The sequence below is a fragment of the Diabrotica virgifera genome, chromosome 9, assembly GCF_917563875.1.
Source record: "Diabrotica virgifera virgifera chromosome 9, PGI_DIABVI_V3a".
Lineage (NCBI taxonomy): Eukaryota > Metazoa > Arthropoda > Insecta > Coleoptera > Chrysomelidae > Diabrotica > Diabrotica virgifera.
This window is the reverse complement of record NC_065451.1, coordinates 44,261,782-44,276,102: the sequence shown is the minus strand read 5'-3', so window position 1 is coordinate 44,276,102 and position 14,321 is coordinate 44,261,782. Positions and strand designations below refer to the sequence as shown.

The 14,321-nt window shown below is 32.3% G+C and overlaps 1 protein-coding gene across 2 annotated transcripts in view; it reads left to right on the top strand.

The window, feature by feature from the left end:
• Positions 1-14,321, top strand: part of LOC114328142 (uncharacterized) — a 60,471-nt gene that overhangs the window by 21,115 nt on the left and 25,035 nt on the right. Inside the window, exons 1-2 of one of the 2 annotated variants that reach the window (XM_028276918.2) lie at positions 270-378; positions 4,044-4,128. In XM_028276918.2, the coding sequence (XP_028132719.1) occupies positions 4,054-4,128 (75 nt within the window). In that variant the 5' untranslated portion in view covers positions 270-378; positions 4,044-4,053. Of the gene's footprint in view, positions 1-269; positions 379-4,043; positions 4,129-14,321 lie in introns of those variants that run through there. The other variant, XM_050662689.1, reaches the window with a different exon arrangement.

Here is a 14,321-nt window from a genome sequence, read left to right as displayed (position 1 = left end):
AAAAATAATTATAGGCTACTTAATGATGATTATATTGAAAAATTGTTATCTTTGAAAATATTGGTTTTACAGCGTCGACATTAATTTATAATATTAAAATTATAAACGAGCGTTATTTAATTAGTAAAAACAGTTTTTATCATGTCATTTTTGGGTACCATTGGGTAGTTTTGAAAGTGTGCATGCTGGTATATAATTAAAAGTAACCATGAATACAAACATAATAAAATTTAATTGTATATGATGAATAAATATTATAATTTTTTTATTGAATTTTTTGCAACTTTGAAATATTATATTCGTATATAAAAGCGCTAATTACCGTACAGTAGTCAGTTCGTGTGTGAGTTTTCAAAGAAAAAATCTTAAGCAAATACAGTAAGTAAATGTGTAAAGTTCGTTATAAAGATTTAGAAATCCTTTTTTTTTTTGTTGTATTTAAAAATTATTTTCACCATCTTTAATTTACCAGAGAAGTTTTCAAATTTATCAAAAAACGAGAAATTTTACATTTAAAATTTGAAAATAAATTTATACGCCTCTGAATGGGAGCAAGAATAGGATATTACCTCCGAACTCTATCCTACGGCATGGATTTTAATAAAATTTTCGGCCTAGCCTCTACTTATCTCCTAATTCAAAGTCTACACGATGCCGATGTGTGCCTTTATCTTGGGGGTGGTTCCCACCCCTTCTCAAGGGTGGAAAAATTTTTGGAATAAATTATTACGGAATTCGCTAAAGAACCTAATTCTAAGCAAAACTGTTCTATATTTTTTTTTGAAAACTCAATACTTTTTGAGTTATTCGTGGTTGAAACTTGGCCATTTTCATTGAAACATAATACCTTTTTGAACGGATATCTGCGAATACCTTAAAAACTATGCATCTAACTAAAAAAACTTTATTTACCATTTTTGTAAGTTATAAAAAAACAAAGAGACACTTGCGTCCATAACTCTTCTAGTTATAATACAAAAAGAGATATGGTAGGTGAAAATAGTTTGTTTTTTGGAACATTCTCAAATTGCTGTATTCAACTTGAAATAACAGAGAAACAGTCGATATTAGGTGTATAATTCTACCAATACTTTTTGTAGTGCTTGAGATGACCTTAAAAATGATCTATACCAAAGGTCCATTACATTAATACTAAGCAAGATATGCTGCAAACAAAATTGATAACTAATCTGTTTTAAGAAAAAATGAGAAGTAATTTTAACCCCCATCCACCAAAATGTAAATGCATCGTTTTCCTTCTACAATACCTTTTACTATAGTGTTATTTTTATGTTCAGAAAGTTAGACGGGTTTAAAATGAATGGTTTTTAAAGAAAAAAGATCAAATTTTGGAGAGCATTTTTAAATGTTCTTAAAAATCTTCCTTTTTCTCCATTTAGCTTGAAAATAATAACAGTATTGCAAAATAAAAAGGAAATTTTTATCTGAAAAAACCCTACATTTTTGTGTGGTATCCTTTTTTTGTATCTCTTATCATTTTCGAGTTACATGGAGAAAAGGGAGATTTTAAAGAAAATTTAAAAATGCGCTCTATAATTTGATTTAATTTTTTCCAAAACCATTCATTTTAAACCAGTCCAACTTTCTTAACATATAACTAACACTATAATAAAGAGTATTGGAGAAGGAAAACGATGTAATTAAATTATGATGGATGAGGGGTTAAATATACTTCTCATTTCTTCTTAAAATATATTAGTCATTAATTTTCTTGCAGAATATCTCGCTTAGTTTGAATGTAATCGACACTTGGTATTGCTCATTTTAAAGGTCTTTTCAATCACTATAAAAGTTGTAAGTATAATTCTGCCGTCCTTAGGAAAAACACCGCATATGCAAAAATTATGAAAATTGAGTTAGGAGCGAAAATTTGATCTAGAGGGTTTATATTACATGATTATTTAAAAAAAGTACAGTATTTACAACCCCAACTATATATTCTGAAAGAAATGCTAAACCCAGCATCTACAAAAACATGCGTGGAACTAAGGAAAAACCCCGCAACTACAACATTACTTAGGTAAAACCCCACATATACTTGTCGGAGCCTGCAGTTACTGTGTTTATTCTAAGCAATACCCAATTGCGGTGTTTTTGCTACGTAATTGGCTCGGTTTATCAATTTATTTACTTTCTTTTCAACTTGTGTATGGTGCGATTGTGTTAGTTTGTGTCTTAAGAAACAACGTAAAATTTTTAATATTGAAAATAAATCAAGTAGAGTAAGTAGTCTAGATTAAAAAAAATTGCTTATATACTTTTTTTTTTAATTTGCTTAAAAAGTTTTTTTGTAGGTACATAAGTTAAAACAATTTAAGATGTTTTAATCATATTCATTGAAATAATGAATGGGTTGCATGTGTGAGTCCATATTCATTGAATTTGTAAAACAACATAATAATTTAATTCACCTACAATTACGTTTCCTTGTATATACATATTGTAAATTCTGACGCTATAGCTGCTCAAGATATTTGTATTAAGTATTTCGAACCAGGGCACACCTTCATGTTCGCCGATAGTTTCCACCATCAGGTGGAACTGTTTAAAAAAAAATTACGATTTTAATGATTTTGTGACAGCTGTTGGAAAGGCAAGTTTAAAAAAGGTTACAATAAAAAGAATGCAGCATACAGATTTTTTTAAGTGGGAAAATTTCGCGTCACAAACAAAAATTAAAAAAAATAGAGAAACGTCCTTACTTGGCGAAAATAACAAATTGTTGCCAACAGGGGATTATTTTCTCTAAAAAGTACAAGTTAACAAATAAATCCGATAGTATGTTTGAAATAACTTTTCTTCAAAATAAAGTTTTAAATAAAAAACTTCTCAGTCCTCAGGCATTTACATCTCCTTGTGGAGTATCAAAAAATAAAAAAGAAACCCTTATTAAAAATCTAAAAATCATAATGCCTTCAAATAGATTACAATTTTGACAAAACCTTGAGTAAGATAAGAATTAATAAAATAATTTCTTTGTATATTTAATTTTTTTTTATTTTGTTTTAAATTTTGTTTGTTAGGGTTTAATCGGTATAATAAATTTGTTTTTTTTATTAAATATGTAGATTTAATAAATTATTCAAAAAATCATTTTGTTGTTTAACTATATTTTATGTAACATTATGCTAAGAAAAAACATCGCATATACATAACATCCGTAGATGCTGTAGTTTTACTTAGCAATTCCTAATATTACTTACAATTTTTTTCCCAGTATCTGCCATAGTAGGCATAAAATTAGGATAAATTACGGCTGCTTTTTTTTAAACACAGTTTATTTACAGACTTATTGATATAAAGTAAAATCGTTTCTAACCGCATTGTTGTAACAATTTTAGCACCTTTTAAAAGTTGCAGATTCTTTGAAGTCCATTTACTCATTTTTATAAATACTGTAGATGCGGTGGTTTTCCTTAGGAGGGCAGAATTATACAGCTAAAATCGACCGTTTTTTGTGATTTCAAGTTGAATACACTGATTTGAGCATGCAGCAAAAAAGCAAACTCTTCTTACCTACCACATCCCTCTTTCCATTTTAACTAGAAGATTTACGAAGGAACGAATCTCTTTATTTTTTTATAACCTACAGAAATATTTTATATAGTTTTTTTGTTAGATGCATAGTTTTTTAGGTATTCGCGAAAATCTGTCCGAAAAGGTGTCATTTTTCAATGAAAATGGCCAATTTTCAACCACGAATATCTCAAAAAGTATTTATTTTTCAAAAAATAATTATAGAACAGTTTTTACTAAAAATTAGATTCTCTAGCCTCGTCCGTGGCTATTTTAACCAAAACATTTTTCACTCCCGAGAAGGGATGGGAACCACCCCCAAGAAAAAAGCGCACATCGGCATAGGGTAGACTTTGTTTCATGAGCTATTCCCTACTTACTGTGAAAATATCAAGTAAATCGATATAGTAGGATGGAATTCTGAGCCAAGTACCCTCATTGACTGCCCTATTATTAAAATGTTCAAACCTTTTTCGGATTGCTAAAATACCTGATTTATTTTTCAGACTATTCAGAATGGCCACAAAATATATCACCGTCCTCTTGGTTTGCATGTATCTTCACACAGGATATTGCTCACTTAGTTTTAAAGTAAGTATGTGTGTTTTATAAAATACCTAAGGGAAATAATAAAATTCATTGCCAATCAATCAACAAAAGAGCCAATATTTTAAACTAAAAAATAACAGGCAAAATAGAAATTTACATATTATAGTGTACATACAAACACAATCCGAAGAGCTAATTAAATTCAAAGAAGTGGATAGTTACATGTATCTGGGGTGATGATAAATAATAATAAAGCGAAGGAAAATAATTGTGAAACGGAGAAAAGATTCTATATCTAGTTTTATGCTCGTTTTTGTGCACAGGTATATTATTATTATAGTATTGTGGCCAAATGTCCTGTGCAAAACGTAGGTGATAAATAAGACGTCTAATAATAAACTAGCAAAATGGGAATGAAAAATTCTCGTAGACTATATAATAAACAGCTAATGGAAGAAAGATAAGGGAGAAGGATAAAAGTAAATGACTGTATGAACTGTTTAAAGAATTTCACAATTTTATGATTGTGAGAACAGAAACAGTACAATCAGACCGATAACAGATTTTCTATAAATAGTTCAGAGAAATAAGGAAAAAAATATCCTGTTGGAGAAACAACCCCCTCCAGGCCAAAACAAAATTTTTTGAGTAGTACGGATATCTCTAATAGTAACTTATATGTTTCCCGCAGCCGGTTTGGATGATATACATAGTTATAAACGAAGACCAAAAAACGGTAAATTTTCTTTTCGTTTTTTCGTCTATTTTTCGTTTTTTTTTTTCAATTTATGCTCTATAATTCCAAATATTTTAACTTTACACCAAAAATACCCAAATAGAAATTCACCGTAATAAAATTCTGCATAGAGACGTGTTTTTACCAATTTATTTCGACGAAAAATTTCGCCGGAAAATGCGGGTTTTTCCAACAAAATCTTTAATTTTCAACTAAAGTTTTAGATAAGTAATTATTTATCAATAATTAAAGAACAGGGTAATATAAAAGCTCTTTTCGTATAGCTTATAACACTTTGAAGTTAGCAACAATTGAATTGTAAAATAAAAATTTACGGTCGCTATAATATCCACAAAATTTAAGAATAACTGTAAGCTTTGTATAAAAAGACACTTTACCTATCTAATATACTTTACGGAATTGAAATTGGACTATTTAAACGGCCTCAGAAATATTTTATTGTAAACAATTTTTTGCTTATAAACAAATAGAATACCTCAGGAAATATTAAAGTAAATTAAATCATGAAAACGGTACTGAAAATAAAGCGACAGTACGCTTCATTTAAAAGAAAAAACGTTTAATTGTGATGAGTGGTTCCTGAGATAAAACCGGTCAAAATTGATCAGCATTTACGGAAAAGATATAAACAATAGGATCATAATTTTCAAACCATCACCTTTCCATTTCGGTCCTCTTTCTGAAAACCAGTTTTCATATATTTAAAATATTCATAACATATATTATTATAATAAAAACTATCAATATTACAAGTGAAAATTGCCAAAAATAGCAAAATTCCAATCAAAAATTAGGTTGGAGGTATGTAATCTCAAAGTTCAAAATCGGTATACGTTAAAAAAATGCATTTTATCGGCTTCCCATGGAGGGATTTTCTTCATTGTTTTTTTGTACCCAAGTAACTCGAGTAGAGCCATCTAACTGACGCATTAATAAATGTCACAGCTGATTTTGTTTTGTTATAATAAATTGTGTTTTTAATGTTAAAAGGTACACTTGTAGTAAGTTTATCTAAAAAAGTCTACAGCTGGAAAAATATGTAGTTTTCTTTTCTTATAAATAAATGAATCTATTATAACAAAACAAAAGAAAGTTTGACATTTACTAATGCGTTAGTTAGATGGCTCTACACGAGTTACTTGGAAACAAAAAAAGAATGAAGAAAATGCTCCATCTGAAGTCAAGAAAATTCATTTTTTTTAACGTATATCGATTTTGTTTAAGTCTACATTTTCTACAACTTAATTTTTGATTGGAATTTTGCTATTATTGGCAATTTTCACTGGTAATATCGATAGTTTCAATTATAATAATATATGTTATGAGTATTTTAAAGATATTAATATTGGTGTGGAGAAAGAGGACAAAAATAAAAAGGTGATGGTTCGAAAATTATGATCCTATTGTTTATATCTTTGCCGCAAGAACCAGTCAACTTCCCCGTGTTGAGCTGCCCCCCCCCCCCCACTTGCAAAAATCAAAAAACAAATAGCCCTGATTTATGAGCTATTTATGAGCTCTCATATTCCGCAAACTAAAAATTTTGAGCTCGTTCCACTGAGCAGGAATTTGATACTTTAGTGGGGGGGCTGAGTCAGCTCCCCCCACTACTTAAAAATAGGAATATTGAATCGGTTTTTGCGGCAGAATTACGAGCTATTTATGAGCTCTTGAAATTATATAGTTTCGATTTTTGAGCTCATCCCCTTCACCCCCAAACAACCCTTTAATTGATTTAACATAAGAGAAAAATGCTGAGAAGACTTAAAATATATAGTATTGCGGATATAATTCCTATAACTTATATACTCTAAGAATAAACTATTAAATCACGTGCATTTCGATTATTGAGCTACAACCCCTTCGCAAGAAAACCACCCTATCTTCCCGGCTTAAGAGAAAGTTGTACTTAAAATGCATTAACTAATTATTTGGCGACGACATATCATTGAATAATTTATAAGCTTCCAAATTACGCGAATTTAGATCAGTAAATTACAATTTATTTTGTATAGTGCAGTCACTGAAGGTAAAATCAACGATTACCTTCAATTTCGGTGAACCTTCATCGATTTTCACGAAAATTGGTCAGTGGTTAAAGGATACGTCAAGAAACAAAGGTGACATGGTATCACCTTGCGCCTTTACTCTGAGGGTTGATACCGCCCCTTCTCGGGTGTGAAAATTATTTTATTAAAAATAACTGCACAAATCAATAAAAGAACAAATTAAAAGCAAAATTTATTATATAAAGTTAATAAAATAAGTCAATACTTTTTAAGCTATTAAAGATCAAAGATTTTAATTATTCGTGAAAAAAATGCATGTTATGATGCGGTTTTTCGTAAATCACTGAAAAACTGTAAGTTTTTAAAAAAAAGTTAATAGTAGTTTAATTCGTAAAGCTTATATTCTAAGAATAAACTCTTAAATCACGCGCCTTTCGATTATAGAGCTACAACCCCTTCGCAAGAAAACCATCCCATATTCCCGGCTTAAGAGAGAGTTGTACTTAAAATAATTTAAAGTATTTATTTGGCGACTACATATCATTTAATAATTTATGAGCTCGCAAAATATACGCATCTCAATTATTGGATTGCCATTTTCTTTCTATAGTGCAATCACTGAAGGTAAAAATCAACTATGACCTTCGATTTCGGTAAATCTCCATTCATTTTCACGAATTAACAATAACAACTTGGGGTTTTAACCTGGGGTATATGTCACCCCTTCTCGGGGGTGAAAATTACTTTATTAAAAATAACCCCACAAATTGAGAGAGGGACAAATTGTAAGCAAAATTTGTTATATAATGTGATTAAAATAAATTAATACTTTTTGAGTTATTAAAGATCAAATATTTTAATTTTTGTGAACGAAAATTCATGTTTTAAAGTGATTTTTCATAAATAACTCAAAAACTGTAGGTTTTTACAAAAAAGTGTTCATCACTAAAATTGAAGCCAATAAAAAATATAATAAATTGCTTACTTGAAAAACCCTTTAATGTCAATTTAAAGTAAGTTATTGGTAATTAAATATATATTTTTTTCTGCTACTGTTCAAATCTAAGGATTCAAGCTTAAATAACGGGAAAGAGATGCATTTTATAACACTTAGGTACTAAATACTTATCAAAGTACTTAGAAATACCTATCCAAAATGAGCTCCAGAAAAAGTTGATAGCATCAAAATCCGCTCACCAATTTTCGTGAAAATGAATGCAGATTTACCGAAATCGAAGGTCATAGTTGATTTTTACCTTCAGTGACTGCACTATAGAAAGAAAATGGCAATTAAATAATTAAGATGCGTATATTTTGCGAGCTCATAAATTATTAAACGATATCTAGTCAACAAATAATTAATTTAAATTATTTTAAGTACAACTCTCTCTCTTAAGCCGGGAATATGGGATGGTTTTCTTGCGAAGGGGTTGTATCTCAATAATCGAAAGGCGCATGATTTAAGAGTTTATTCTTAGAATATAAGCTATACGAATAAAACTACTATTAACTTTTTTGTAAAAACTTACAGTTTTTAAGTGATTTACGAAAAACCGCTTCAAAACATGCATTTTTTTCACGAATAATTAAAATTTTAGATCTTTAATAACTTAAAAAGTATTTACTTATTTTAATAACTTTATATAATACATTTTGCTTATAATTTGTTCTTTTATAGATTTGTGCAGTTATTTTTTATAAAATAATTTTTCACCCCCGAGAAGGGGCGGTATCCACCCTCAGGGTAAAGGCGCAAGGTGGTATCATGTCACCTTTGTTTCTTGAGGTATCCTCTAACCACTGACCAATTTTCGTGAAAATCGATGAAGGTTCACCGAAATTAAAGGTAATCGTTGATTTTTACTTTCAGTGACTGCACTATATAAAATAAATTGCAATTTACTGATTTAAATGCGCGTAATTTGAAAGCTTATAAATTATTAAATGATATGCAGTCGCAAAATAATTAATTTAATGCATTTCAAGTACAACTTTCTCTTAAGCCGGGAGAGATAGGGTGGTTTTCTTGCGAAGGGGTTGTAGCTCAATAATCGAAATGCACGTGATTTAATAGTTTATTCTTAGAGTATATACGCTATAGGAATTATATCGTCAATACGATGTATTTTAAGTTTTCTCAGCATTTTTCTCTTAAGTTAAATCAATTAAAGGGTTGTTTGGGGGTGAAGGGGATGAGCTCAAAAATCGAAACTATATAATTTCAAGAGCTCATAAATAGCTCGTAATTCTGCCGCAAAAACCGATTCAATATTCCTATTTTTAAGTAGTGGGGGGGGGCTGACTCAGCCCCCCCCCCACTAAAGTATTAAATTCCTGCTCAAAATTTTTAGTTTGCGGAATGTGAGAGCTCATAAATAGCTCATAAATCAGGGCTATTCGTTTTTTAATTTTTGCAAGTGGGGGGGGGGGGCAGCTCAACACGGGTAGTCAACTTTGACCAGTTGACCTTGATACTTATGTACTAATAAAATTGTTGATGTATTCGCTGATAGTAGTGCACGAAGAAAGTTGTTCATCTCATACAGGGCCGGACTGGCTCATGAAAAAGGCGCCAACCCAAATTCTAAAAAAGGCGCCAACCTAATCTCTAAACAAAGGCGCCAGACCCCCTCCTAAGCTTTTACATCAAACTTTTTATGTTAAGTAAATCAATATTACTTGTGAATTTTTTTAAATGTAATTTAAATTTAAATCCATCAAGTAATTTACTATTTTTATTGGGAATAGTAAATTATATTAAGATGTCACAAACATATAGCTTCAGTTTTCAAGTATTCCTTTTACTACGTTACGCTCTTTGGTTTTGAAAAGTGCTAATAATTTTTCAACTGCTTTTACAGAATAATCTACTGGTTCAAAAACATTTGACAAAAATCATGATGATTGGTGTTAGTGATGAATGGTCTAGCGGTCTAGCGTCAGACGGCCGCAAACGGAGCCCTCGGAGAACTGACGAAACCCTTTGTAATTCAAGCCTTAGTGTGGACAAGGGCGCACTGCCTTGCCGGATAGTATATTTCGCCCCTACTTGTGGGAACTATATGAATAAGTATTTAATCACGCAGGAAATAAAACAAAACGAAGAGACAATGAAGCGAGTCACCAGTGGTTGCAGCTAGAACAAACTAGGAATGTACAAAGGAAAGTACTCAGCGAAGAGGAAAAGAGGAAGGAGGAGACTATAATCTTCGGAGAAGGGGGTCTTCGGTTAGAAGGGGTAGGGACCTGACCAAGACGGATCTTCCAGGGAGGCAAACTTGAAAGGAGCTCCTCATTTGGGGAGAGCTCCGACATAAGGCTATGGTAAGAGCAATGGAGAAACTTACCAGCGTTACAAATAATTTACAGACACGAAGGTCGAGATCAAGAATGCGGTAAAAACCTTAAAAAAGTCACAGAAGACATGGAGGGCACTTTCAGACAAGTCGCCCTCGGTAGCATTGAGAAACGAGATAGAATAGTGGAGAAATCCGGCGAGGAAGGAACGACTAAGGACACGGCAAGCGTGTCCACACAGATGGACATCGAAAGTTGATTTACAACGAATGCTGCATCATTTTTTAACATAACCGCCAGAAAATTTAACATGCTAATTTCCTCAAAAAGACAAAATGCATGGTTATAACAGCAAATCCAATAATATGTAAATTGAAGCTGGATGGTCAGATAATAGAACAAGTGATGGAGTTTAAATATCTAGGCATCACACTATCTACCTACGGAAGGCTCGAAACAGAAATGAAAGTTCAAGTGAATAGAGCAAGCAGAGCCGTAGGTTGCCTGAATGACACAATATGGAGAAATAAAAATATCGGAAAAGAAATGAACGGCAGAATTTACAAAACAGTCATCAGACCAATTATGACATGCGCGGCAGAAACACGACTCGACACAGAGAGGACAAAAAGTTTGCTCGAAACAGCGGAGATGAAAACCCTTCGAAAAATCGATGGTAAGACTCTATGAGACAGAGCTAGAAGTACAGATATGCGACGGAGATGTAAGATGGATAACATTGATAACTGGGTAAGAAACAGAAGAATAGAATAGAGTTACCACATAAGCCGAATGACAACAAATAGAGTACTAAGGACAGCGAGACACGGTTCCCAAATAGGAAGACGATCAATTGGAAGACCACGAAAACAATGGAACGACAACTTACTAGAGGCACATTGAAAAAACAGACAGGGTCATATCTATACAAAAAGAAGAAGAAAAATCCTATGATGGCTAAATTAAACCCATGTGTTAAACTTTAAAATTCACAGGTATTATTTTTTTATACAGGTATATCGTATTGAGAACAAAAAGCAGCGTACTAGAAAAACGTTAGGATTTGGGTACCATTTATTGGGTCCACGGTTTTGGTTACACTATACATGCTAATTGGCGCTAACTATTTTAACACAAAACCTAAAGTGTAAGGGCGCTGCTTGTTGTACTCACCGACTTCGTTATGTAAGATTATCGGGCGCGAAAATCTTATATGTATAATGTAGTTAACCAGCTCAGGAAACTGCACATGTAGATTTAATGCCAATTGTAGGATGTAACATTCTTATATTATAACAGAAACAGGGGAGATTGATACCTAAAGCCGCCCTAATCGTAAAAATGGTCTTCGAGGGCGCCGCGCGTTGCATCTAGACTATTAACATAAAACCCTGGGTACCATTTTCGAGCTATGTGTTCTAGTCTTTGATTATCTGATACCTGATACGAGTTGAATTTTGTTGTACCCACTGGCTTCATTATACGGTTCTAATTTCTACTATTCTAATTATACTCTAGGGCGCAACAATTCTATATATGTATAGTGTAGTTATGGAGCACAGGAAACAGCACTCATATATTTTAGGCCAATTGTGAGATGTGACACTCTTATATTATAATAGAAACAGCGGATATTGATACGTACGAAAGGTACCTGAATCGCAAAACCTGATACAAGTTGTCAAGTTGTATTTTGTTCATTGTCTGACTTCAATATTTAGGATTCTGGGGCGCAAAACTTATATGTATAATGTATCTATATGGAGCGCAGAAAACTACACCTCTATATTTTAGGCCAATTGTGGAGTGTAATACTCTTTATAATAATATTAGCTATAAGATCAAATAGCTTAGATGTGACGCGCAGTGCCCTCGAAGATCATTTTTACGATTTGGGCGCTTTTCGTAGGTATAAATATTCGCTATTTCTATTATAATACAAACAGCAGTAATTGATATACCTACGAAAGGCGCCCGAATCTTAAAAATTGTCTTCGAGGTCGCCGCGCGTTGCATCTAAACTATTTATTATAATAGAATCAGCGGAAATTGATACCTACGAAAAGCGCCTAAATCGTAAAAATTGTTTTCGAGGACGCCGCGTCTAAGCTATGTATTAGAATAGAAACAGCTGAAACTGATACTTACGAAAGGCGCCCGAATCGTAAAAATTGTCTTCTGGGGCGCTGCTCCTTGCATCAAAGCTACATATTTATTATAAAAGAAACAGTGGATGTTGATAGCTAGGAAAGGCGCCCAAATCGTAAAATTGGTCTTCGAGGGCGCCGTATCTAAGCTATTTGATTATCTGATACCTGATACCTGGTATTTTGTTGTCTGCTCGCTTCATTGTGTAGGTTTCTGGTGCGCCCTCGGGGCTAAACGGCGAAATCAGAGGCAAGTAAAAACATTTTTAGGGGAATAATAGCTGCATCATCTTTGTGTAAAAGTTCAAAAAAAAAATTTTTTTCAGAATTTAATTTTTTTTTATGGATAGTTACTAACTAAGGCAAAAGGCGTACCGGCCCAAGGGCCGGTGGGCCGGCGGGCCAGTCCGGGCCTGATCTCATAGAATAATACTTTGTAATACTGTAATCATTTATTAACTTATGTTGTACAGTACAAATCAAAGAAAAACGGATCATAAGGTTTTAAAACTCTGTGTTTGAACTGCATTTGAAATAGTGGACCAATATAAAAGTTCCAGACATTAACACCAGAAATCATAGCAACATTAACATTGGCATGTAGAAAATATCTTTGAACTAGAACCTCCACCTTCTATCTTTCTTTTTACGAGTTTACTAAAATAGCGAGCTAAGCCGAATGAGCCGAAATTGGTAATCGGACTGCAGGTAATCGGGTCCGCACTGCGCCAAGGAATAGAACGGAACCGAACCCACTACATGCACAAGTAGTAAGGGGCGATTTTAGCTTTCTATGCATACGCGGTACGAATGGGTTATTATTTTTATAAGTTTATGGATATGTACTTAAAACATATAATTTAACCTAAAATTTTGTTCTGAAGCTATTATTTCTTTGTGGCGTTTATGTAATTTATTATTCTAAATGGGAAATAAGCCACAATTTAACTTAAAAAATGATTTTGTTAACGTTTCGACTTCCACTTCGGTGGTAGTTGTCAAAATACAAAGTATTAATAAATTAAACAAAAATGTTGTTGCTTACTAAAAGAAATTCTTTAAAAAGTCAATAATTTTCGAGTTATTTGCGAGTGAAATTATTTATTTTCCAACAAAAAATACAACGTGTTCAGGTGGTTTTTCGAAAATAATTCAAAAAATAAAGGAGTTCGAGTTTGGCAGGCAAAGCGAGAGGTTGTGGGGCCGGTGTGTTTGGCGATAAGGTAAATTCGGAATCGAGACCTATCACAATAAAAACACCGGTTTTTAAAAGACCTATCGTTATCGATAATCATTAAAGATAAAAAGTGTACGTGTGCGAAATAAAAAATAGATTTTAAAGTATATATAATAATATTTATATTAGTGCTGACGATAACATCTACTAATTTAATTTAAAATGGCTAATGGAGGTACAATTCGAAAGGAAACCAATAGAAGGAACGAATATAGTAGCGACGAAGAATCGAAGAATAAAAAATTTAAAGGGGATGAATTGTATTTTGAAAAGAGTAATATGACAAGACGAACACCGAATAAAAGCAACAATACAAATGAAGAGATGATAAAAATGATGCGGGAAGTTATGTGGAAAAATGATGAAATGATGGCAGAAATAAGAACCATACGGAAACACCAAAAGGAAACGATGGACAATATTAAAGAGCTAAAAGAAAAAAACAAAAAATTGGAAGAAGGTTTGAAAATGGCAAACAAAAGAATAGAACAATTGGAAAAAGATAGACGAAGAAATAATATAGTATTAAAGGGCCTAACACTGGATCCTAACGACAGAAAACCAGTAAAGGAGTCAGTAGAACACTTCATAGGAAGACATCTGAAATTACAGGTCAAACTGAGAGGAGCGGTGAAGATCGGAGACCAAATTTTTGTAGCAGAAATGGAAAACCTAACGGATAAGCTAAGTGTACTAAAAAACAAAGGAAAACTGACGAATCTACAGGGACAAAAGGTGTATATTGAATCAGATTTAACAAGAAAGGAAAGGGAAATACAAGCAAAAAT